Genomic DNA, 24,509 nt, shown 5'->3' on the forward strand with positions numbered 1-24,509 from the left:
CTCTAGAGATGTCCCTTTCTGATCTGTGATGATAGATAAAGTTTTCTCTCTGTACCACACAGACACTTCAGCTAGGCAGACACTTCAGTTAGGCAGGTCCCCTATCAGTCATGACTAGTTTCCTAAATCATTTCACACATGCTCTTTCAAAGGACTACAGGCAGAAGCAGTGAATGAAAGTAAAATAAGCTTCATTGTGATACCAGGCTAGACCTCACAACCATGAATACATCTATTCCACGCTCTCTCTCCTCTTCCCTCTTGCTGCAACCCAGACATTTCAGCAATTCAACTTCCTGATTACCCAGGAAGATGAAATTAGGAGAATCCCAAGAACCAAATAACTTCAAGGAGCACAGTTGCCCTACTGTCCTTCATACATCACCTGAGAAAGAAATTATCATCTATGGTTTTTAGGGCTCCATCTCTCGGTAGCTTTATCCCAAATAATATGCCCTGCATAGCTCACATAGCCAAATTTGTCAGTGATCCAAGTAACTTGAAACTAACTTACTAATTAAAAGACAGCTTTGAGTATTTACATTCTCTCCTTCTTGCACTAAAATAAAACAAATACTACTTGTCCATGTTAAACTTACACAAGCTGTGCTGTCCCGATGATGCATTGCTGTTGAGGATGTTCCATTCTCCGAATGATACTCTTAAACATCTGCAGTTTTTTCACATTGTCCTAATTATATTTTGGGGGGATATGATGAAGCAGTTTTTTGAAAGAATGAGCTAGAACAGACAAAATTGTTTTCAAATTAATTTTATTTCAAAGAGAAAAAAAGAAAAAATTTCAAAACACATCAATCGGGGCAACAATGGTAGGTACATTGTACATTGTCATTTCCAAATCACTTACCCAGAGCACAAAACAACTGCCTTCAACTGTCCTAATAGTAGCAGGACAAATCTGTCTCTTCAGTGACCTTAGAGAAATCAGTAGTATAACTATCTTAGCTACTATTTTATATACACATATATACATGCATACATATACATAATGTTGTTTCTTTCAGCTTCTCACACTGGTGAGACAACACTATGTTTACACATGTCTGTCTGATTTATTTCATTTATGAGTATGGTCTCAAGTTGCATGAATTTACCTATAAAAGTCTCCAGTTTATCCTTCTTTGTGGCTTAGTCATATTCTATTATATAAAAGTACCACATCTTTTTTATCCATTCCTCAGTCAATGGGCATTTGGGTTGTTTCCAAGATTTAGCTATTACAAATTGTGCTGTTATAAACATGGGTATGCATATAGTCCTGGGGTATGATGTTTGTAATTCTTCTGGGAAGATACCCAGATGGGGACTAGCTGGATCAAATGGGACTTCCAACCTTAGTTTTTTTTGTTTTTGTTTTTGTTTTTGAGGAATCTCCACGCTGATTTCCACAGTGGTTATAGCAGTCTACATTCCCACCAACAGTGAGAAGGGCTCTTTTTTCTCCATGGACAATCCAGCATTTGTTATTGGTTGATTTCTTGTTAGTAGCCATTCAAAAAGACAAAATTTTCAAAGTAAGAATAAAAAAGACCCCTACTCTTTGAAACAGTACAACACTCCCTTAAAGATTTATGGTAATTTTATAAAGGGATATACTGGCCAGGGACCATAAAGATGGATACATGGGACAGAATATATATATTCACAGGTGGCCATGGAGTGGAAGCTGTGTGTTCCATGAAGTCTCATGTGCTGGCAGCTTGGTCCTCAGTGTAGCAACGATACAGTATTTGAGGTGGTTGGGTACAAGTGGGTGCCTGAACAGGTGAAGTTTAGTGCAAAGTAACTGGGTCACCCTCTGTGGGTGCTTCCCACAGAGGAGATTAATGACAAAAGCAAGCCGTCATTAAAGAACACACCCCTGACTTTCTATCTCACCATATGAGACCCTGACATTCTGTCTCCCCATTTCTATGAGCTCCTGCTAGGACACCATCAGTTATGATGTGACACAGAATCTTTCCAATCTTGGACTTTCTGTCTCTTTTAACTATAAGCCAAATAAGCCTCTTTTCTGTATGAAACACTCAACTTAGGTATTTTGGTATAGCTATGAAAGTAAGACAATATGGATATATTTTTAGGTTAACAGCATCTCAAATCAAGAAAAAGGACAAGCGGTTGATAAAAATGGTGTTGACAACCAGCTCTACTTGAAAAAAAGGAGCAAAACTCAATCATCTCCAACGGCAAATTATTTCTGTACTAAATCAGCAGGTTTAAATGGAAACAAATAAATAAATAAACTTCATGGAATTCTGCTAAAAGTGAAATGAGAAGTGATTTTCTGTGAATGACAAAACAGAATCCCCCAAAAAGGAAAAAAAATAAAAAACAATAGATTTGATTTTGCAGAAGGCTAAAACTTTATTAACAAAAATGTTTTACTTCAAAGAAAAAATGCCCCCCCATGAGAAAATATACCGGAAGATACCAATGCCCTTAAGATACACAAAATTCTTAGTCTGTTTCTATGAGAAACAACACAGCAACACAAAAAGTGAGCAAAAATTTGAATAATCAGTGAAAGAACAAAGAACTTACATGGAGAATATACAAAGATGTTTAACAGAAATTCAATATTTCCAGTCAAAATGAAACAAGGGACTGAATTTCAGTGATCAGATCTGTAAAGAAGCGCCTTCCACCAGCAGGAGAAAGGGCACGTTCCTGACAGTGACTGCTGATCAGGGCTAATGAACACCCCCCCCCCTCGCCGCATGCATTTGGTCCACCTGTGCCACACCCACATTGTCTCTTCCACAAACTCTCAGAATCGCTCATTCTGTATTTATACTTCCCCAGTGGTTCCCTGCTGTTAGCCACACTGACAGTTATCTCTTCCTTTTGTGGTTCCTATTCTGGATTCTAGACAGTCCTTTCTATGTTCTTTAAAAATAACCAGGCACAGAAGATGGTATGAAAACTATCAAGTAATATTGCTGAAACTGATCAAAATTCTATATACAATTTTTTGGCTAATGCAGGTAGGATAGTTCAGCCCTACATGAGCACATTGTTGGAAATTAGGTCGCCTCTTTTTGTATGACCTTCTCCCTGTTTTAATCCACTCTTTGAATCATGTGCCTGCAGACCTGACCTCCTTCTTTTCGGAATGTCTCCCTGTTGTAGTCAGGGGTTGTACACAGAGAACAACTAGGATTAGGACATGGAGTTTATAATATTTTTATAATGGTCACCGGAAGTTAACACAGGAGAATGCAGGAAATCTATCCACAACACCAAAGACATAGATTATTTAGTCAAGAGCCTAAACCCCACGGCAATGTCCCATATGAGTCCAGATAAAAACCCAGAGATCAGGACAATGCCTCCATGAGTCCAACTGGAAGTCCAGAGCCCACAAGAAGGACTCACGCCAGTCTCTTTTACAGATCTGTGCCGGGAAGACCCAACGGTCTGCGGTGGAAGCCAGAAAGTCTATGCCAGCAGGATGAAAGAACTATGCTAGTGGGATGAGGGTTCTACACTGGAGCTGAGAAGTCACACTCACAACAAAGAGCGGGGCTATCCTGAAAGGCACCACAGCTGTCCTCAGTGACACGGAGGCCCCAAGCTCCTCCTACGACAAGCACAGTCGGGTACATGCCAGGAAGCAGCGTGATGAGTTCTTCCTGGGGACCAAGCAGCACATGTCTTCCCCTCCGGAGCCAGGAAGCAATGCTCGATGTGAAGGCCAAAGCTTCTCCAAGAGAACCAACAGCTCAGAGAGCAACTCATAGGAGAACCCACAATGCCTCTTTAATGCCTCAACCCTCCTCAACAGCCCCCTTCTTTTCCACCTATTTATCCTGGTTACCCTCCTCAGGTGGAGCATCTTTGCTCAGTGCATGCTGATGTAATCCAGCTGGCGTTAAGTTGACCTCCAGTTTTCAACCCATAACACTCCCCAAATGAACTGAATCTGTCCCCTTTGTCTTTTCCCGATAAGCACATCAAACTACTCATCAACTATCCCACAACTGGTAGGGTATGTGCCTACTGACCCCTCTACGTATCCAATTAGTGTTCCTACTGAACACATACTGAAACAGAGCAGGTGGTCATAATGGCAACCACTGGCCATACTGTGGCATGGTTCTCAGCCCCGGCGCAGACTAAACTCACCTGAGGATGACAACAAAGATGATTTGTTTTGTTTTGGGGACCTGGGATGGAACTCATAACCTTGCACTTACCAGGCAGGCGTTTGTGCCACTGAGCTAAACCCAACCTACTCAAAGATGATTTTAATCAGTGGCCAAGACCTTCCCAGACCCGCTATTGACAGAAGAATATCTGACAGGGGAGTCTGGGCATGCATCTTTGCATGTTTTTGGTGGGGGTGGGGGTGGTTTGTTGTGATCTAGTTTTAAACCTCCAAAGGTGGTCCTGATGCTGGTGCAGCACTGATGAACAATCAGTCCTAGGACAGGAGAGAAGGCCCACACTGTTCTAGCAATACATCCAGGTGATTCTGACATGCAGTTGATATCTGAGAGCCATGCGTTGGGCCAGCAGGTCCACCACACTGTGTGCGCGCTGCCAGCAAACGGGCGCTCTGCTTATCAAGATGAAAGGGCAGTAAGAAATTCTACTTCACCCAAGAAGTGCCATCGGAAAATCCAGAGGAAGAGATGAGGCCTCACTCTGGAAAGGTTTGTCTCACAGCCCTTTCAGCACCTATCAAATAATAAAGTGGCCATGAGATTCTGACCATGGATCTGGTGGGTCACAGACCATAAACCAGGAGCCTTGACCCAAAATATCCTGTTTACATTCCATCCTGAAAAGATCTGCTGCCTCAGCTAGAGACAGTAGCAAGCGCCATTTCTTCCTGTTCTGAAGCATCCATCATCAGTTTCACGGCCCAGAAAGTTCCCCAAAAGTTGGCCAGTGGAGTTTTCCTCAATTTAAGGGCATTGATTTCACTCCCTGCACAAGGAACAAGTGTCCAGGGCCAAACCTTGGCCAGACTTTTTGCTCAGTCCCACGCAGCCAACCCCCCAAAACACACAACCCCCATGCAGCCCTCTGAACGCAGGTGTGAGTGGCCCCTTCCACCCCAACCCATTAGGCACTCACACAAACGCACACCAAAGCACACACTCACACATGCAAGCCCACCCTTCATGTTAACCTAGCTCAGGTCCTAGACAGTGAAGACCACCATGCTGGGCTCCTCCTGGGCAAGCCAGAAGGCCTGGAAGGAGGAAGAGAGAGCCCAGGGTCCACTTCCTGCTGTCCTCCAGGGAGGCCCCAAGGCCCACCAGGTCCACAGGCGGCCGCAGTCCTAGTCCGGGCGTCCCGCGGCTCGGTGCTAAGCCCAGCCGCCCACGTGGGGTCAGGGGACAGGGATGGGGGTAGGGAATGGGGGGGGGGGCGGGCCGTAGAAGGCCCCACCCAGCCACCGCTGAGCATCCGCCTTCAGAGAGGCCCGGGCCTGGGCAGGCAGGGTCCGTGCCAGTCCCCAGCTTGGCTCAGAGGGGCCGCGGACCGCGGAGCGCCGGAAGCCCTGGGTTCTGGTCCGCATCTCCCTGTCTGGAGCGCCCCGCAGCCGCCTGGTCCCGTTTACTCCTCCCCACCCTAGTCTCTCCCTTCCCCTCCCGCCTCCTTCCCTTTTCCCCCTCCCCTCACCCTCCCGTTCTCTTCCCCTTCTTCCTCCTACCCTTCCCCCTTCTTTTTCCCTCCCCCCCCCTCCCCTTCAGCCTCCTCCTGAGGGCTTCCTTCCCCTATTCTGCCCCTTTGTGCTCTCCTCCCACTCGGGCTACTTGGAACAGCGGCCTGAGGAGGCCCAAAGCGTTCCTGACCTTGGCCATTCCTGAAACACTTCCCAGGCTGGTGTCAAAAAGCAAAAGTAGCAGAGAATCTTCTCAAATCATTTCCACTGTCCTGAAAATGAGTCCAGAAGAGTCACTAACCCTAAGCAGAATTACACAGGAACTACACAAATGCCCTGGTTTGGCAATCTCTGTCTCTCTGTCTCTGTCTGTCTGTCTGTCTGTCTCTCTCTCTCTCTGCCCATCCAGTTGGACATGCATCCATGCTGATCGTCTTGGGGGGGGGGGGTCCCTGATCCCCATAGTGGGCATCTAAGGTGCTGGGTCTTTCTCCATCAAAGGATTATCATCCTATCCCATTTCTTGCGGGACCTACAGGTGTCTGGACCATGCGCGTTTCCCCTCCACTGAGCCTGCATCTGCTTCCCTCTCTTCGCTTTGGTCTGTACTGTACTAATCTCTCCCCTCCGCCATGTCCTTGGTGCCTAAATCCACTTCAAACAAATACAAAGTAGATCTCAAACATGTTGCCCAGAGGATTTTTTTTTTTTTGTCTTTTTCATTTTTATTGGTACCGGGGATGGAACTCAAGACCGCCTGCTTGCAACTGAGCTAAATCCCCAGCCCCGCCCACAGGATTTTTATACTGAATACTTTACTTTTCTTTAGGTCTGGGTTCCTTTTCATAATCACAGTCTTCAAATACGCAGTGCAACAACTGCTTTGTTTCTCCAGAGGACCCTGAGGTTTTGCTTAGTGGAGACTCCTGTGTATGGAAGGAAATAAAAATAGAATTAAAGTGAGTGCACATAGCTTAAAATCATGATCCTACCAAGGGCTGAGTCCTCAGGGAAAGGGTTTCCTACCTTTTAGGGGAAGGAGGAGCTGGAACAAGAACTTGTGTCCAGTACTGATTACATATCACATTCAATGAGATGTATAGCATAGTGTGTGTACGTGTGCGCATGCCCACACCCAAAGCACAAGGGATGGGACCTAGATATAAACCTTCTGAAAACATAGAAGTTACCCTTATGCTCTGGGAGGAAGGCTGGATATAATTTTGTAGGCTTTGTTTTGATTGTTGTTTTAATTCCCTGGGGGATTCTAAGAGGCTGTGGTGACTAAATAAAGTTCCAGGAACAGCAGCCTCGGGATCACCAGTGAGCTCACTGGAAATGTCCACTCTCAGGTCCTGGTGCTTATAGATTGAACCAAGAACTCTGCAGAATAACTTCAGGGATCTGCTTTCAACAGATCAGTCTGAGGCATGATAATAAATACCTGTGAACCACTAAGGGTGGGCAGGGCTGATTCGTATCACTCAGAAGGGGGAAAATAGTTTGTAGCTTTTAGAGTACCGTAACCAAGCAGCAAGGAAGGCTGGGCAACAGGACTGTTCAGCCCACAAAGCCTGAACGGTTTGTCCCCTCTCAGAGAAATACAGCATCTGGACTGCTGAGCCTCGCAGCTCTCTGGGGACAGAAAATAGTGATCTTATTTATCTTTGCAGTAGATTCAGCCTGAAGTAGGATGATAGGCACATATGAGAAGCTTAAATGTGTATATACTCAATACATGTTTAAAAATAGCTCTACGTGGAGATTCTCTAAGATGTAGCACAAACTTTCTGCCTCTGTGTGAGGTTAGGTATTTAGGACAACTGTCAATTGTCAGACAGGGAGGAGGCTAAGAAAATAAAACATCTATGAGGCATGCAAAATAGAGAACATCATATATTATTTACCCTTCAAAAAAAGGTCTGTCTTTACTGTAATAGGGGTTTCCCTTCATAAAGTGAGGTTGTGGGAAGCCGCCTATGATGGCGCCCATTTCCTGCTTCCGGGTTCTTCCCGGCCTGAACAAGCCCGCCAAATTGTCATATCTGCCCAGTTACCCGTGACGCTAGCCTATCAGCTTGTTAGACGCACTTCTCTGTGATTGGATACTGCTTCCCCTTATAAGAGGTTGTTCCTGCCCCCAACGGCGGAAGAGGAATCAACACTGAGGGTGGCGGACCTTGTCAGGTCCGGTTCGCTGTATGTAATAAAGTTTGAGAGCTGATCCTGCTCGAGTCTGGCCTCCTGTCTCCCGCGGCTCCGGTCATCTGGTGGCCCCCGTACGGGGAATAAAAGACTCAGCGACGTGCCTCTTCGGCCGGGAGGTGCGATTGCTGTCGCCTGCGGTACGACGGAGGACCTGGCCCAATAACAACGGAAGGCCGCGAGCGCCTCTTCTCTTCACCCTGATCAGCTACGTGAGATACAGCGGTTCCCGGGACAGGTGAGTACTGGGTCACCTGGGTTGGGTGGACGCACCTAACAGATTTTGAGCGCCACACGAGTGGACGCTGGTTTTTTTTTTTTTTCTTTTCTTTTCCCTTTGCATCTGTTTTGCTTTCGCTTCGCTAATACAGCCCGACAGGCTTTTGATAGAGCTCGATCGGAATGCTCAGAGGAGCCCGGAGCCACTGCCGATTGTGGGTCTCCGGAGGACCCTCAGGGCTCTAATTCTGATTCTGATTCGGAAGGTTCAGAAGAGGAGGTTGTCTTCGCTAAACAGGACCCTCCTGCACAGCTTAAAGAGGAATTCAGGGCTCGGGAAGATAAAAAGGGGAACCAAACACCCACGATCACCCCCTTCAGGGCGCCAGGCCCCACTAAGCCCTTCCGCCCTTTGGCAAGTTCGCGACCCATGGTCGCTCCCTTCAGGGCTCCAGGCCCCACTGCACCGCCGTGGCCGGAAGAGGAGTTGCTCCCTGGGCTGCCACCACAACCTATGGCACCGCCCTGGTTAGAGGGAGAGCTACTTCCTGGGTTGCCTTCTGCGCCCCCATCTGGGGAGGGAGGAGGACGTTCCTTCCACCAGAGGGTATGGTCGCGGCTTCCCTTTGAGTGTTCCGGTCTCCATGCATTCCCGGTACAAGTAGGAGGCAGGGGAGGAGGAGGATATTATGAGCCCTTAGAAATTAAACAACTTAAAGCTATCAAGGACGCAGTTTCAGCTTATGGGCCCAATGCGCCATTTACCATGGCGCTTTTAGAGGCATTGGCAGGTCTGCTTTTAACTCCTGGAGATTGGACCCAGCTGGCACGCGCCTGCCTCTCCCCCGGATTCTGTGTAGAGCAGGCGGCAGCCAACAGGGAAAATAACCAGAGAGAGTGGAACAGGGATATGCTATTAGGGCGAGGAACCTTTGAGGAAGATCAAACTCAATACCCTCGCCAGGTTTATGAACAAATTAGCCGCTGTGGCCTCCAGGCCTGGAGACGGCTGGCTGGAAAGGGAGAAAGGGCCACCCATGCTATTAATCATTGTCTTGCAGCCTGGGCTGCTTGGGGAAAGCCCAATATATTAAAAACAGACAATGGTCCTGCTTACACCAGCAAAACTTTTGTAACATTCTGTCAACAAATGGATGTTGTCCTTAAGCATGGCATTCCATATAACCCTCAAGGACAAGGCATCATTGAACGGGCACATCGGACACTCAAGGGTGTCTTACAAAAGCAAAAAGAGGGGATAGGCCACGGCCTAACGCCCAAAGGAAGAATATCATTGGCACTCTTTACCATATCATTCCCCTGCCATGGAGCACAATAACCCGTCCCCGGCCGACAAAGGGCTGGTGAGATGGAAAGATGTCCTTACAGGACAATGGATGGGCCCGGATCCAGTGGTTAGTTGGACCCGAGGTGTGGTTTGTGTCTTCCCACAGGAACCAGGCTGCGAACCGCTGTGGGTCCCGGAAAGATTGACGCGAGCAGTAAACTCCCCACCAGTTCCTGATAAAGCACAGGAAGATAAGCCCGCGGACACAAGTCAACTCGACCCTTCTGGGACCGACGCTCAGCGCCCGAGACCATCTACAAACTAAAATGTCTGGTTTGGAGCTTTTTCTATTCTGTGGGTTCCTATTAATCACCCCTGTGATATGCTCAGATTCCACAGAACCACCACAATATCTTTGGGGTCCTTGGCACCACCTGCCCACATTGGCACCTTTTTCGGCGGCCTCGCCCGCCTCACCCAGGGTTTACACCATCAATCAAACAGTCCTTGATTATGACCCACCCGCTTAACTCCGGTCGACCCTCCATTTCTCTTCCTTCTGTCCCACGATTACCTCTTTTTGGATCCTAATTGCCATGGCTATCCTAGTAGGGCTTGTGGTTATTAAATGCTTGTTAGATCGCCTCATACAAACTCAGCAGCAGGTTAAGATCACAGCTATGGCAGCCATGCAAATGGCAGCAGGTGGCCCATCAGGCCAGCAGGCCGCCGCATATCTCCTTCACATTGCAGAACATCAGCTATAAGAGCTGAGTGGGCAAGCCAATGACGGGTAAGACGGGAAAAGCCCTCCCGGTCAACCTAAGACAGGCTCCACTCAGATATACATGGCCTGTAAGGCCAGGGGTCCCTCCTGGAGTCAAATTATGGGCATTGAGATGCGAGACCAAGGGTACTGCAGTGCCATCCGCCTCAAAGGTTGGGAGGAAGGCAGGAATGAATGTCTATATGCATCCAGGTTCGGTTCACAAAAGCCTGGCCCTGCGAAAAAATGAACCACTCACCTTGAGCATGGTCCTGGCGCAAGGATATGCACAAAACAGGGTGATGCACAGCAGGGTATAGACCTCTACATTCTCTCATGCCTCGGCCTACAAGGTAGGCCCACTCCTAGGTGTCTAACAGCAACAAGGTCATAGACACCTTGGAGGGACCCACAGACCATCCTATTTTAATAAATAAAAAAGGGGGAGATGTGGGAAGCCGCCTATGATGGCGCCCATTTCCTGCTTCCGGGTTCTTCCCGGCCTGAACAAGCCCGCCAAATTGTCATATCTGCCCAGTTACCCGTGACGCTAGCCTATCAGCTTGTTAGACGCACTTCTCTGTGATTGGATACTGCTTCCCCTTATAAGAGGTTGTTCCTGCCCCCAACGGCGGAAGAGGAATCAACACTGAGGGTGGCGGACCTTGTCAGGTCCGGTTCGCTGTATGTAATAAAGTTTGAGAGCTGATCCTGCTCGAGTCTGGCCTCCTGTCTCCCGCGGCTCCGGTCATCTGGTGGCCCCCGTACGGGGAATAAAAGACTCAGCGACGTGCCTCTTCGGCCGGGAGGTGCGATTGCTGTCGCCTGCGGTACGACGGAGGACCTGGCCCAATAACAACGGAAGGCCGCGAGCGCCTCTTCTCTTCACCCTGATCAGCTACGTGAGATACAGCGGTTCCCGGGACAGGTGAGTACTGGGTCACCTGGGTTGGGTGGACGCACCTAACAGATTTTGAGCGCCACACGAGTGGACGCTGGTTTTTTTTTTTTCTTTTCTTTTCCCTTTGCATCTGTTTTGCTTTCGCTTCGCTAATACAGCCCGACAGGCTTTTGATAGAGCTCGATCGGAATGCTCAGAGGAGCCCGGAGCCACTGCCGATTGTGGGTCTCCGGAGGACCCTCAGGGCTCTAATTCTGATTCTGATTCGGAAGGTTCAGAAGAGGAGGTTGTCTTCGCTAAACAGGACCCTCCTGCACAGCTTAAAGAGGAATTCAGGGCTCGGGAAGATAAAAAGGGGAACCAAACACCCACGATCACCCCCTTCAGGGCGCCAGGCCCCACTAAGCCCTTCCGCCCTTTGGCAAGTTCGCGACCCATGGTCGCTCCCTTCAGGGCTCCAGGCCCCACTGCACCGCCGTGGCCGGAAGAGGAGTTGCTCCCTGGGCTGCCACCACAACCTATGGCACCGCCCTGGTTAGAGGGAGAGCTACTTCCTGGGTTGCCTTCTGTGCCCCCATCTGGGGAGGGAGGAGGACGTTCCTTCCACCAGAGGGTATGGTCGCGGCTTCCCTTTGAGTGTTCCGGTCTCCATGCATTCCCGGTACAAGTAGGAGGCAGGGGAGGAGGAGGATATTATGAGCCCTTAGAAATTAAACAACTTAAAGCTATCAAGGACGCAGTTTCAGCTTATGGGCCCAATGCGCCATTTACCATGGCGCTTTTAGAGGCATTGGCAGGTCTGCTTTTAACTCCTGGAGATTGGACCCAGCTGGCACGCGCCTGCCTCTCCCCCGGATTCTGTGTAGAGCAGGCGGCAGCCAACAGGGAAAATAACCAGAGAGAGTGGAACAGGGATATGCTATTAGGGCGAGGAACCTTTGAGGAAGATCAAACTCAATACCCTCGCCAGGTTTATGAACAAATTAGCCGCTGTGGCCTCCAGGCCTGGAGACGGCTGGCTGGAAAGGGAGAAAGGGCCACCCATGCTATTAATCATTGTCTTGCAGCCTGGGCTGCTTGGGGAAAGCCCAATATATTAAAAACAGACAATGGTCCTGCTTACACCAGCAAAACTTTTGTAACATTCTGTCAACAAATGGATGTTGTCCTTAAGCATGGCATTCCATATAACCCTCAAGGACAAGGCATCATTGAACGGGCACATCGGACACTCAAGGGTGTCTTACAAAAGCAAAAAGAGGGGATAGGCCACGGCCTAACGCCCAAAGGAAGAATATCATTGGCACTCTTTACCATATCATTCCCCTGCCATGGAGCACAATAACCCGTCCCCGGCCGACAAAGGGCTGGTGAGATGGAAAGATGTCCTTACAGGACAATGGATGGGCCCGGATCCAGTGGTTAGTTGGACCCGAGGTGTGGTTTGTGTCTTCCCACAGGAACCAGGCTGCGAACCGCTGTGGGTCCCGGAAAGATTGACGCGAGCAGTAAACTCCCCACCAGTTCCTGATAAAGCACAGGAAGATAAGCCCGCGGACACAAGTCAACTCGACCCTTCTGGGACCGACGCTCAGCGCCCGAGACCATCTACAAACTAAAATGTCTGGTTTGGAGCTTTTTCTATTCTGTGGGTTCCTATTAATCACCCCTGTGATATGCTCAGATTCCACAGAACCACCACAATATCTTTGGGGTCCTTGGCACCACCTGCCCACATTGGCACCTTTTTCGGCGGCCTCGCCCGCCTCACCCAGGGTTTACACCATCAATCAAACAGTCCTTGATTATGACCCACCCGCTTAACTCCGGTCGACCCTCCATTTCTCTTCCTTCTGTCCCACGATTACCTCTTTTTGGATCCTAATTGCCATGGCTATCCTAGTAGGGCTTGTGGTTATTAAATGCTTGTTAGATCGCCTCATACAAACTCAGCAGCAGGTTAAGATCACAGCTATGGCAGCCATGCAAATGGCAGCAGGTGGCCCATCAGGCCAGCAGGCCGCCGCATATCTCCTTCACATTGCAGAACATCAGCTATAAGAGCTGAGTGGGCAAGCCAATGACGGGTAAGACGGGAAAAGCCCTCCCGGTCAACCTAAGACAGGCTCCACTCAGATATACATGGCCTGTAAGGCCAGGGGTCCCTCCTGGAGCCAAATTATGGGCATTGAGATGCGAGACCAAGGGTACTGCAGTGCCATCCGCCTCAAAGGTTGGGAGGAAGGCAGGAATGAATGTCTATATGCATCCAGGTTCGGTTCACAAAAGCCTGGCCCTGCGAAAAAATGAACCACTCACCTTGAGCATGGTCCTGGCGCAAGGATATGCACAAAACAGGGTGATGCACAGCAGGGTATAGACCTCTACATTCTCTCATGCCTCGGCCTACAAGGTAGGCCCACTCCTAGGTGTCTAACAGCAACAAGGTCATAGACACCTTGGAGGGACCCACAGACCATCCTATTTTAATAAATAAAAAAGGGGGAGATGTGGGAAGCCGCCTATGATGGCGCCCATTTCCTGCTTCCGGGTTCTTCCCGGCCTGAACAAGCCCGCCAAATTGTCATATCTGCCCAGTTACCCGTGACGCTAGCCTATCAGCTTGTTAGACGCACTTCTCTGTGATTGGATACTGCTTCCCCTTATAAGAGGTTGTTCCTGCCCCCAACGGCGGAAGAGGAATCAACACTGAGGGTGGCGGACCTTGTCAGGTCCGGTTCGCTGTATGTAATAAAGTTTGAGAGCTGATCCTGCTCGAGTCTGGCCTCCTGTCTCCCGCGGCTCCGGTCATCTGGTGGCCCCCGTACGGGGAATAAAAGACTCAGCGACGTGCCTCTTCGGCCGGGAGGTGCGATTGCTGTCGCCTGCGGTACGACGGAGGACCTGGCCCAATAACAACGGAAGGCCGCGAGCGCCTCTTCTCTTCACCCTGATCAGCTACGTGAGATACAGCGGTTCCCGGGACAGGTGAGTACTGGGTCACCTGGGTTGGGTGGACGCACCTAACAGATTTTGAGCGCCACACGAGTGGACGCTGGTTTTTTTTTTTTCTTTTCTTTTCCCTTTGCATCTGTTTTGCTTTCGCTTCGCTAATACAGCCCGACAGGCTTTTGATAGAGCTCGATCGGAATGCTCAGAGGAGCCCGGAGCCACTGCCGATTGTGGGTCTCCGGAGGACCCTCAGGGCTCTAATTCTGATTCTGATTCGGAAGGTTCAGAAGAGGAGGTTGTCTTCGCTAAACAGGACCCTCCTGCACAGCTTAAAGAGGAATTCAGGGCTCGGGAAGATAAAAAGGGGAACCAAACACCCACGATCACCCCCTTCAGGGCGCCAGGCCCCACTAAGCCCTTCCGCCCTTTGGCAAGTTCGCGACCCATGGTCGCTCCCTTCAGGGCTCCAGGCCCCACTGCACCGCCGTGGCCGGAAGAGGAGTTGCTCCCTGGGCTGCCACCACAACCTATGGCACCGCCCTGGTTAGAGGGAGAGCTACTTCCTGGGTTGCCTTCTGCGCCCCCATCTGGGGAGGGAGGAGGACGTTCCTTCCACCAGAGGGTATGGTCGAGGCTTCCCTTTGAGTGTTCCGGTCTCCATGCATTCCCGGTACAAGTAGGAGGCAGGGGAGGAGGAGGATATTATGAGCCCTTAGAAATTAAACAACTTAAAGCTATCAAGGACGTAGTTTCAGCTTATGGGCCCAATGCGCCATTTACCATGGCGCTTTTAGAGGCATTGGCAGGTCTGCTTTTAACTCCTGGAGATTGGACCCAGCTGGCACGCGCCTGCCTCTCCCCCGGATTCTGTGTAGAGCAGGCGGCAGCCAACAGGGAAAATAACCAGAGAGAGTGGAACAGGGATATGCTATTAGGGCGAGGAACCTTTGAGGAAGATCAAACTCAATACCCTCGCCAGGTTTATGAACAAATTAGCCGCTGTGGCCTCCAGGCCTGGAGACGGCTGGCTGGAAAGGGAGAAAGGGCCACCCATGCTATTAATCATTGTCTTGCAGCCTGGGCTGCTTGGGGAAAGCCCAATATATTAAAAACAGACAATGGTCCTGCTTACACCAGCAAAACTTTTGTAACATTCTGTCAACAAATGGATGTTGTCCTTAAGCATGGCATTCCATATAACCCTCAAGGACAAGGCATCATTGAACGGGCACATCGGACACTCAAGGGTGTCTTACAAAAGCAAAAAGAGGGGATAGGCCACGGCCTAACGCCCAAAGGAAGAATATCATTGGCACTCTTTACCATATCATTCCCCTGCCATGGAGCACAATAACCCGTCCCCGGCCGACAAAGGGCTGGTGAGATGGAAAGATGTCCTTACAGGACAATGGATGGGCCCGGATCCAGTGGTTAGTTGGACCCGAGGTGTGGTTTGTGTCTTCCCACAGGAACCAGGCTGCGAACCGCTGTGGGTCCCGGAAAGATTGACGCGAGCAGTAAACTCCCCACCAGTTCCTGATAAAGCACAGGAAGATAAGCCCGCGGACACAAGTCAACTCGACCCTTCTGGGACCGACGCTCAGCGCCCGAGACCATCTACAAACTAAAATGTCTGGTTTGGAGCTTTTTCTATTCTGTGGGTTCCTATTAATCACCCCTGTGATATGCTCAGATTCCACAGAACCACCACAATATCTTTGGGGTCCTTGGCACCACCTGCCCACATTGGCACCTTTTTCGGCGGCCTCGCCCGCCTCACCCAGGGTTTACACCATCAATCAAACAGTCCTTGATTATGACCCACCCGCTTAACTCCGGTCGACCCTCCATTTCTCTTCCTTCTGTCCCACGATTACCTCTTTTTGGATCCTAATTGCCATGGCTATCCTAGTAGGGCTTGTGGTTATTAAATGCTTGTTAGATCGCCTCATACAAACTCAGCAGCAGGTTAAGATCACAGCTATGGCAGCCATGCAAATGGCAGCAGGTGGCCCATCAGGCCAGCAGGCCGCCGCATATCTCCTTCACATTGCAGAACATCAGCTATAAGAGCTGAGTGGGCAAGCCAATGACGGGTAAGACGGGAAAAGCCCTCCCGGTCAACCTAAGACAGGCTCCACTCAGATATACATGGCCTGTAAGGCCAGGGGTCCCTCCTGGAGCCAAATTATGGGCATTGAGATGCGAGACCAAGGGTACTGCAGTGCCATCCGCCTCAAAGGTTGGGAGGAAGGCAGGAATGAATGTCTATATGCATCCAGGTTCGGTTCACAAAAGCCTGGCCCTGCGAAAAAATGAACCACTCACCTTGAGCATGGTCCTGGCGCAAGGATATGCACAAAACAGGGTGATGCACAGCAGGGTATAGACCTCTACATTCTCTCATGCCTCGGCCTACAAGGTAGGCCCACTCCTAGGTGTCTAACAGCAACAAGGTCATAGACACCTTGGAGGGACCCACAGACCATCCTATTTTAATAAATAAAAAAGGGGGAGATGTGGGAAGCCGCCTATGATGGCGCCCATTTCCTGCTTCCGGGTTCTTCCCGGCCTGAACAAGCCCGCCAAATTGTCATATCTGCCCAGTTACCCGTGACGCTAGCCTATCAGCTTGTTAGACGCACTTCTCTGTGATTGGATACTGCTTCCCCTTATAAGAGGTTGTTCCTGCCCCCAACGGCGGAAGAGGAATCAACACTGAGGGTGGCGGACCTTGTCAGGTCCGGTTCGCTGTATGTAATAAAGTTTGAGAGCTGATCCTGCTCGAGTCTGGCCTCCTGTCTCCCGCGGCTCCGGTCATCTGGTGGCCCCCGTACGGGGAATAAAAGACTCAGCGACGTGCCTCTTCGGCCGGGAGGTGCGATTGCTGTCGCCTGCGGTACGACGGAGGACCTGGCCCAATAACAACGGAAGGCCGCGAGCGCCTCTTCTCTTCACCCTGATCAGCTACGTGAGATACAGCGGTTCCCGGGACAGGTGAGTACTGGGTCACCTGGGTTGGGTGGACGCACCTAACAGATTTTGAGCGCCACACGAGTGGACGCTGGTTTTTTTTTTTTCTTTTCTTTTCCCTTTGCATCTGTTTTGCTTTCGCTTCGCTAATACAGCCCGACAGGCTTTTGATAGAGCTCGATCGGAATGCTCAGAGGAGCCCGGAGCCACTGCCGATTGTGGGTCTCCGGAGGACCCTCAGGGCTCTAATTCTGATTCTGATTCGGAAGGTTCAGAAGAGGAGGTTGTCTTCGCTAAACAGGACCCTCCTGCACAGCTTAAAGAGGAATTCAGGGCTCGGGAAGATAAAAAGGGGAACCAAACACCCACGATCACCCCCTTCAGGGCGCCAGGCCCCACTAAGCCCTTCCGCCCTTTGGCAAGTTCGCGACCCATGGTCGCTCCCTTCAGGGCTCCAGGCCCCACTGCACCGCCGTGGCCGGAAGAGGAGTTGCTCCCTGGGCTGCCACCACAACCTATGGCACCGCCCTGGTTAGAGGGAGAGCTACTTCCTGGGTTGCCTTCTGTGCCCCCATCTGGGGAGGGAGGAGGACGTTCCTTCCACCAGAGGGTATGGTCGCGGCTTCCCTTTGAGTGTTCCGGTCTCCATGCATTCCCGGTACAAGTAGGAGGCAGGGGAGGAGGAGGATATTATGAGCCCTTAGAAATTAAACAACTTAAAGCTATCAAGGACGCAGTTTCAGCTTATGGGCCCAATGCGCCATTTACCATGGCGCTTTTAGAGGCATTGGCAGGTCTGCTTTTAACTCCTGGAGATTGGACCCAGCTGGCACGCGCCTGCCTCTCCCCCGGATTCTGTGTAGAGCAGGCGGCAGCCAACAGGGAAAATAACCAGAGAGAGTGGAACAGGGATATGCTATTAGGGCGAGGAACCTTTGAGGAAGATCAAACTCAATACCCTCGCCAGGTTTATGAACAAATTAGCCGCTGTGGCCTCCAGGCCTGGAGACGGCTGGCTGGAAAGGGAGAAAGGGCCACCCATGCTATTAATCATTGTCTTGCAGCCTGGGCTGCTTGGGGAAAGCCCAATATATTAAAAACAGACAATGGTCCTGCTTACACCAGCAAAACTTTTGTAACATTCTGTCAACAAATGGATGTTGTCCTTAAGCATGGCATTCCATATAACCCTCAAGGACAAGGCATCATTGAACGGGCACATCGGACACTCAAGGGTGTCTTACAAAAGCAAAAAGAGGGGATAGGCCACGGCCTAACGCCCAAAGGAAGAATATCATTGGCACTCTTTACCATATCATTCCCCTGCCATGGAGCACAATAACCCGTCCCCGGCCGACAAAGGGCTGGTGAGATGGAAAGATGTCCTTACAGGACAATGGATGGGCCCGGATCCAGTGGTTAGTTGGACCCGAGGTGTGGTTTGTGTCTTCCCACAGGAACCAGGCTGCGAACCGCTGTGGGTCCCGGAAAGATTGACGCGAGCAGTAAACTCCCCACCAGTTCCTGATAAAGCACAGGAAGATAAGCCCGCGGACACAAGTCAACTCGACCCTTCTGGGACCGACGCTCAGCGCCCGAGACCATCTACAAACTAAAATGTCTGGTTTGGAGCTTTTTCTATTCTGTGGGTTCCTATTAATCACCCCTGTGATATGCTCAGATTCCACAGAACCACCACAATATCTTTGGGGTCCTTGGCACCACCTGCCCACATTGGCACCTTTTTCGGCGGCCTCGCCCGCCTCACCCAGGGTTTACACCATCAATCAAACAGTCCTTGATTATGACCCACCCGCTTAACTCCGGTCGACCCTCCATTTCTCTTCCTTCTGTCCCACGATTACCTCTTTTTGGATCCTAATTGCCATGGCTATCCTAGTAGGGCTTGTGGTTATTAAATGCTTGTTAGATCGCCTCATACAAACTCAGCAGCAGGTTAAGATCACAGCTATGGCAGCCATGCAAATGGCAGCAGGTGGCCCATCAGGCCAGCAGGCCGCCGCATATCTCCTTCACATTGCAGAACATCAGCTATAAGAGCTGAGTGGGCAAGCCAATGACGGGTAAGACGGGAAAAGCCCTCCCGGTCAACCTAAGACAGGCTCCACTCAGATATACATGGCCTGTAAGGCCAGGGGTCCCTCCTGGAGCCAAATTATGGGCATTGAGATGCGAGACCAAGGGTACTGCAGTGCCATCCGCCTCAAAGGTTGGGAGGAAGGCAGGAATGAATGTCTATATGCATCCAGGTTCGGTTCACAAAAGCCTGGCCCTGCGAAAAAATGAACCACTCACCTTGAGCATGGTCCTGGCGCAAGGATATGCACAAAACAGGGTGATGCACAGCAGGGTATAGACCTCTACATTCTCTCATGCCTCGGCCTACAAGGTAGGCCCACTCCTAGGTGTCTAACAGCAACAAGGTCATAGACACCTTGGAGGGACCCACAGACCATCCTATTTTAATAAATAAAAAAGGGGGAGATGTGGGAAGCCGCCTATGATGGCGCCCATTTCCTGCTTCCGGGTTCTTCCCGGCCTGAACAAGCCCGCCAAATTGTCATATCTGCCCAGTTACCCGTGACGCTAGCCTATCAGCTTGTTAGACGCACTTCTCTGTGATTGGATACTGCTTCCCCTTATAAGAGGTTGTTCCTGCCCCCAACGGCGGAAGAGGAATCAACACTGAGGGTGGCGGACCTTGTCAGGTCCGGTTCGCTGTATGTAATAAAGTTTGAGAGCTGATCCTGCTCGAGTCTGGCCTCCTGTCTCCCGCGGCTCCGGTCATCTGGTGGCCCCCGTACGGGGAATAAAAGACTCAGCGACGTGCCTCTTCGGCCGGGAGGTGCGATTGCTGTCGCCTGCGGTACGACGGAGGACCTGGCCCAATAACAACGGAAGGCCGCGAGCGCCTCTTCTCTTCACCCTGATCAGCTACGTGAGATACAGCGGTTCCCGGGACAGGTGAGTACTGGGTCACCTGGGTTGGGTGGACGCACCTAACAGATTTTGAGCGCCACACGAGTGGACGCTGGTTTTTTTTTTTTCTTTTCTTTTCCCTTTGCATCTGTTTTGCTTTCGCTTCGCTAATACAGCCCGACAGGCTTTTGATAGAGCTCGATCGGAATGCTCAGAGGAGCCCGGAGCCACTGCCGATTGTGGGTCTCCGGAGGACCCTCAGGGCTCTAATTCTGATTCTGATTCGGAAGGTTCAGAAGAGGAGGTTGTCTTCGCTAAACAGGACCCTCCTGCACAGCTTAAAGAGGAATTCAGGGCTCGGGAAGATAAAAAGGGGAACCAAACACCCACGATCACCCCCTTCAGGGCGCCAGGCCCCACTAAGCCCTTCCGCCCTTTGGCAAGTTCGCGACCCATGGTCGCTCCCTTCAGGGCTCCAGGCCCCACTGCACCGCCGTGGCCGGAAGAGGAGTTGCTCCCTGGGCTGCCACCACAACCTATGGCACCGCCCTGGTTAGAGGGAGAGCTACTTCCTGGGTTGCCTTCTGCGCCCCCATCTGGGGAGGGAGGAGGACGTTCCTTCCACCAGAGGGTATGGTCGAGGCTTCCCTTTGAGTGTTCCGGTCTCCATGCATTCCCGGTACAAGTAGGAGGCAGGGGAGGAGGAGGATATTATGAGCCCTTAGAAATTAAACAACTTAAAGCTATCAAGGACGTAGTTTCAGCTTATGGGCCCAATGCGCCATTTACCATGGCGCTTTTAGAGGCATTGGCAGGTCTGCTTTTAACTCCTGGAGATTGGACCCAGCTGGCACGCGCCTGCCTCTCCCCCGGATTCTGTGTAGAGCAGGCGGCAGCCAACAGGGAAAATAACCAGAGAGAGTGGAACAGGGATATGCTATTAGGGCGAGGAACCTTTGAGGAAGATCAAACTCAATACCCTCGCCAGGTTTATGAACAAATTAGCCGCTGTGGCCTCCAGGCCTGGAGACGGCTGGCTGGAAAGGGAGAAAGGGCCACCCATGCTATTAATCATTGTCTTGCAGCCTGGGCTGCTTGGGGAAAGCCCAATATATTAAAAACAGACAATGGTCCTGCTTACACCAGCAAAACTTTTGTAACATTCTGTCAACAAATGGATGTTGTCCTTAAGCATGGCATTCCATATAACCCTCAAGGACAAGGCATCATTGAACGGGCACATCGGACACTCAAGGGTGTCTTACAAAAGCAAAAAGAGGGGATAGGCCACGGCCTAACGCCCAAAGGAAGAATATCATTGGCACTCTTTACCATATCATTCCCCTGCCATGGAGCACAATAACCCGTCCCCGGCCGACAAAGGGCTGGTGAGATGGAAAGATGTCCTTACAGGACAATGGATGGGCCCGGATCCAGTGGTTAGTTGGACCCGAGGTGTGGTTTGTGTCTTCCCACAGGAACCAGGCTGCGAACCGCTGTGGGTCCCGGAAAGATTGACGCGAGCAGTAAACTCCCCACCAGTTCCTGATAAAGCACAGGAAGATAAGCCCGCGGACACAAGTCAACTCGACCCTTCTGGGACCGACGCTCAGCGCCCGAGACCATCTACAAACTAAAATGTCTGGTTTGGAGCTTTTTCTATTCTGTGGGTTCCTATTAATCACCCCTGTGATATGCTCAGATTCCACAGAACCACCACAATATCTTTGGGGTCCTTGGCACCACCTGCCCACATTGGCACCTTTTTCGGCGGCCTCGCCCGCCTCACCCAGGGTTTACACCATCAATCAAACAGTCCTTGATTATGACCCACCCGCTTAACTCCGGTCGACCCTCCATTTCTCTTCCTTCTGTCCCACGATTACCTCTTTTTGGATCCTAATTGCCATGGCTATCCTAGTAGGGCTTGTGGTTATTAAATGCTTGTTAGATCGCCTCATACAAACTCAGCAGCAGGTTAAGATCACAGCTATGGCAGCCATGCAAATGGCAGCAGGTGGCCCATCAGGCCAGCAGGCCGCCGCATATCTCCTTCACATTGCAGAACATCAGCTATAAGAGCTGAGTGGGCAAGCCAATGACGGGTAAGACGGGAAAAGCCCTCCCGGTCAACCTAAGACAGGCTCCACTCAGATATACATGGCCTGTAAGGCCAGGGGTCCCTCCTGGAGCCAAATTATGGGCATTGAGATGCGAGACCAAGGGTACTGCAGTGCCATCCGCCTCAAAGGTTGGGAGGAAGGCAGGAATGAATGTCTATATGCATCCAGGTTCGGTTCACAAAAGCCTGGCCCTGCGAAAAAATGAACCACTCACCTTGAGCATGGTCCTGGCGCAAGGATATGCACAAAACAGGGTGATGCACAGCAGGGTATAGACCTCTACATTCTCTCATGCCTCGGCCTACAAGGTAGGCCCACTCCTAGGTGTCTAACAGCAACAAGGTCATAGACACCTTGGAGGGACCCACAGACCATCCTATTTTAATAAATAAAAAAGGGGGAGATGTGGGAAGCCGCCTATGATGGCGCCCATTTCCTGCTTCCGGGTTCTTCCCGGCCTGAACAAGCCCGCCAAATTGTCATATCTGCCCAGTTACCCGTGACGCTAGCCTATCAGCTTGTTAGACGCACTTCTCTGTGATTGGATACTGCTTCCCCTTATAAGAGGTTGTTCCTGCCCCCAACGGCGGAAGAGGAATCAACACCGAGGGTGGCGGACCTTGTCAGGTCCGGTTCGCTGTACGTAATAAAGTTTGAGAGCTGATCCTGCTCGAGTCTGGCCTCCTGTCTCCCGCGGCTCCGGTCATGAGGTAAATCTTTGATCACTCAAAATAAACATTATGATAAAAAAGTTTACTGCTGGTTAATGTTAAACTGTTTTTTCACCTAAAAAGAGTCACCTCACTGTTGCACCATTCTTCACAAGCTTAGAAAATGAAATTTGTACATGTAGATTTCAATTTTAAAGACTGGAATTATACCATACATTTCAATGGAATGATGCTATTTCTAGACCCTGGATGACAGCCATTACTAATACTACTTGGCTGTGGTGAAGCTAAAATGAATTCGATTAGAAGAAAAAAATCCTAAGTAACAGATATGTTCACAAGTTGCTCTCCATTTAGCATTCAATCTGTTTAAAAATATGTGATTCCTTTAATCTAGAGTTAATGTTAAAATGGTTGCATTTCAGCACAGTCTTATGTGTTTTAATAAACTAAATTATTTTTGCCAAAAATATACTATATAATAATTTGGGGGAAAGAAAATCATTTTAGATTTGGGCAATCATTTTCTTTCAAAAAAAGTGGGGGATGTCATTCATGTGTAAACAAATGTTTGTTTTGTCAAATTCAGTCCCATCCGAATTATCAGTCTGTGTCAAGCCCACTTCCAGATATCCCCGTACTTCACACCCCTGGCTTGCCATTTAATTAAGAAAAGATGCATCAGTGTCAGCGTAAGCTACTTACTGTTCAGTTCCAGCTGCCATCGCACAGTCAGCATGGCTGGGCTCTGTCGAGGGCCCTCTTCCTGGCTTGCACATGGCCTCCACCCAAGGGATTCCCAGATGATAGCTGATATAGGGGAATGGAGAGGAAAAAAGAGAGGGAAGGAGAAGGAGGGGAAGAAGGGGTTGGGAGAGAAAGACTTTTTAAATAATGTTCATGCAATCAGATCAGAGTTCTACCATTCTATCCTTATTTTACCTTATTTATGTCTGTACAGGTCCCATTTCCAAATAGTTGTATTAAAGAGTTACAGCTTCAACATATGAATGTGGATGTGGAGGACAAAATTTAGTTTGTAGAATTCTAGTTTGTAAAGACCTACAAATTCACTATGGCCAAATCAACACTGTCAAGTATATAGTACTTAGGTAGATCTAAATGTTAGTAATTTTTATGTGAAATCTCATTTATGCATCTATTGTAAAAGAACATGCTACATTTGCTGCATCTGGCAAAGTATTTTTTTTTTAAATCTACCAAGTGACAATATTTTTTCATCAAAAGAATATGAACAAAGTATGGCTACAGCTAGCTAAGTGGCTGATAGGCTTAATGATGCTGAAATATACCATTTAAAACAATGCTAAACAGTAAAGATTGGCTTAATACTCTATACGTTTACTAGGCACAAAAATATCATGTATAATTATTTCTTGAATTTTGATTAAGTACTTTTGCCTGTGGCAACCATGTTGTTTTGCTGCATATTTTGCATCACATTTTTCCAAGGCAAAGACAAACTAAAATAAAAAAGTCCAGCAGAGGAAAAAATACATCTAATTAAAGCATATAGAATGTGCCCAGGGTTAGTGCATACCCATCTATTTCAGACTTTCTTAGTCACTGTCTCTCTTCTTGGATTTCTGCAGCCTCTACTATCACACTAACGCTTCTGTTTCTGTTGATGAATGTTTCTAAATGCTATGCTAGTCATCAGGGAGTGCTTATTTTATTAAAATGCAGATGATTTTATCCACAAGTTGGGTCTTCCTGGACTATCTTTTGATGACACTGTAAACAGCTCCCATTTCAGACTGGCTCCTTCTTACCACTCAGCTAAAAAGTAATAAAATTCTGAGGCTGAAG

The 24,509-nt window shown here is 49.5% G+C and overlaps 1 protein-coding gene and 1 pseudogene across 1 annotated transcript; one reads left to right on the forward strand and one right to left on the reverse strand.

Annotated features, from left to right (window-relative positions):
- The window catches only part of LOC100719914 (IST1 homolog), a 43,413-nt pseudogene extending 42,767 nt beyond the window's left edge, over positions 1 to 646 (reverse strand).
- Positions 647 to 8,098: 7,452 nt separating this feature from the next.
- LOC134475683 (igE-binding protein-like) lies at positions 8,099 to 22,672 on the forward strand. Its single transcript, XM_063246925.1, has 5 exons — positions 8,099 to 11,047; positions 12,481 to 14,008; positions 15,442 to 16,969; positions 18,403 to 19,930; positions 21,364 to 22,672. The coding sequence occupies exon 1, from the start codon at positions 8,496 to 8,498 to the stop codon at positions 9,402 to 9,404; it is 909 nt and encodes a 302-aa protein (XP_063102995.1). The 5' UTR covers positions 8,099 to 8,495; the 3' UTR covers positions 9,405 to 11,047; positions 12,481 to 14,008; positions 15,442 to 16,969; positions 18,403 to 19,930; positions 21,364 to 22,672.
- Positions 22,673 to 24,509: the final 1,837 nt, after the last annotated feature.

This window comes from Cavia porcellus, unplaced genomic scaffold (assembly GCF_034190915.1).
Source record: "Cavia porcellus strain 051 isolate PalLab524CR breed Dunkin Hartley unplaced genomic scaffold, mCavPor4.1 scaffold_4, whole genome shotgun sequence".
Classification (NCBI taxonomy): domain Eukaryota; kingdom Metazoa; phylum Chordata; class Mammalia; order Rodentia; family Caviidae; genus Cavia; species Cavia porcellus.

Excerpts from the sequence above, each read along its gene's own strand:
- LOC134475683 (XM_063246925.1), top strand. The coding sequence starts at position 8,496 with ATGGTCGCTCCCTTCAGGGCTCCAGGCCCCACTGCACCGCCGTGGCCG.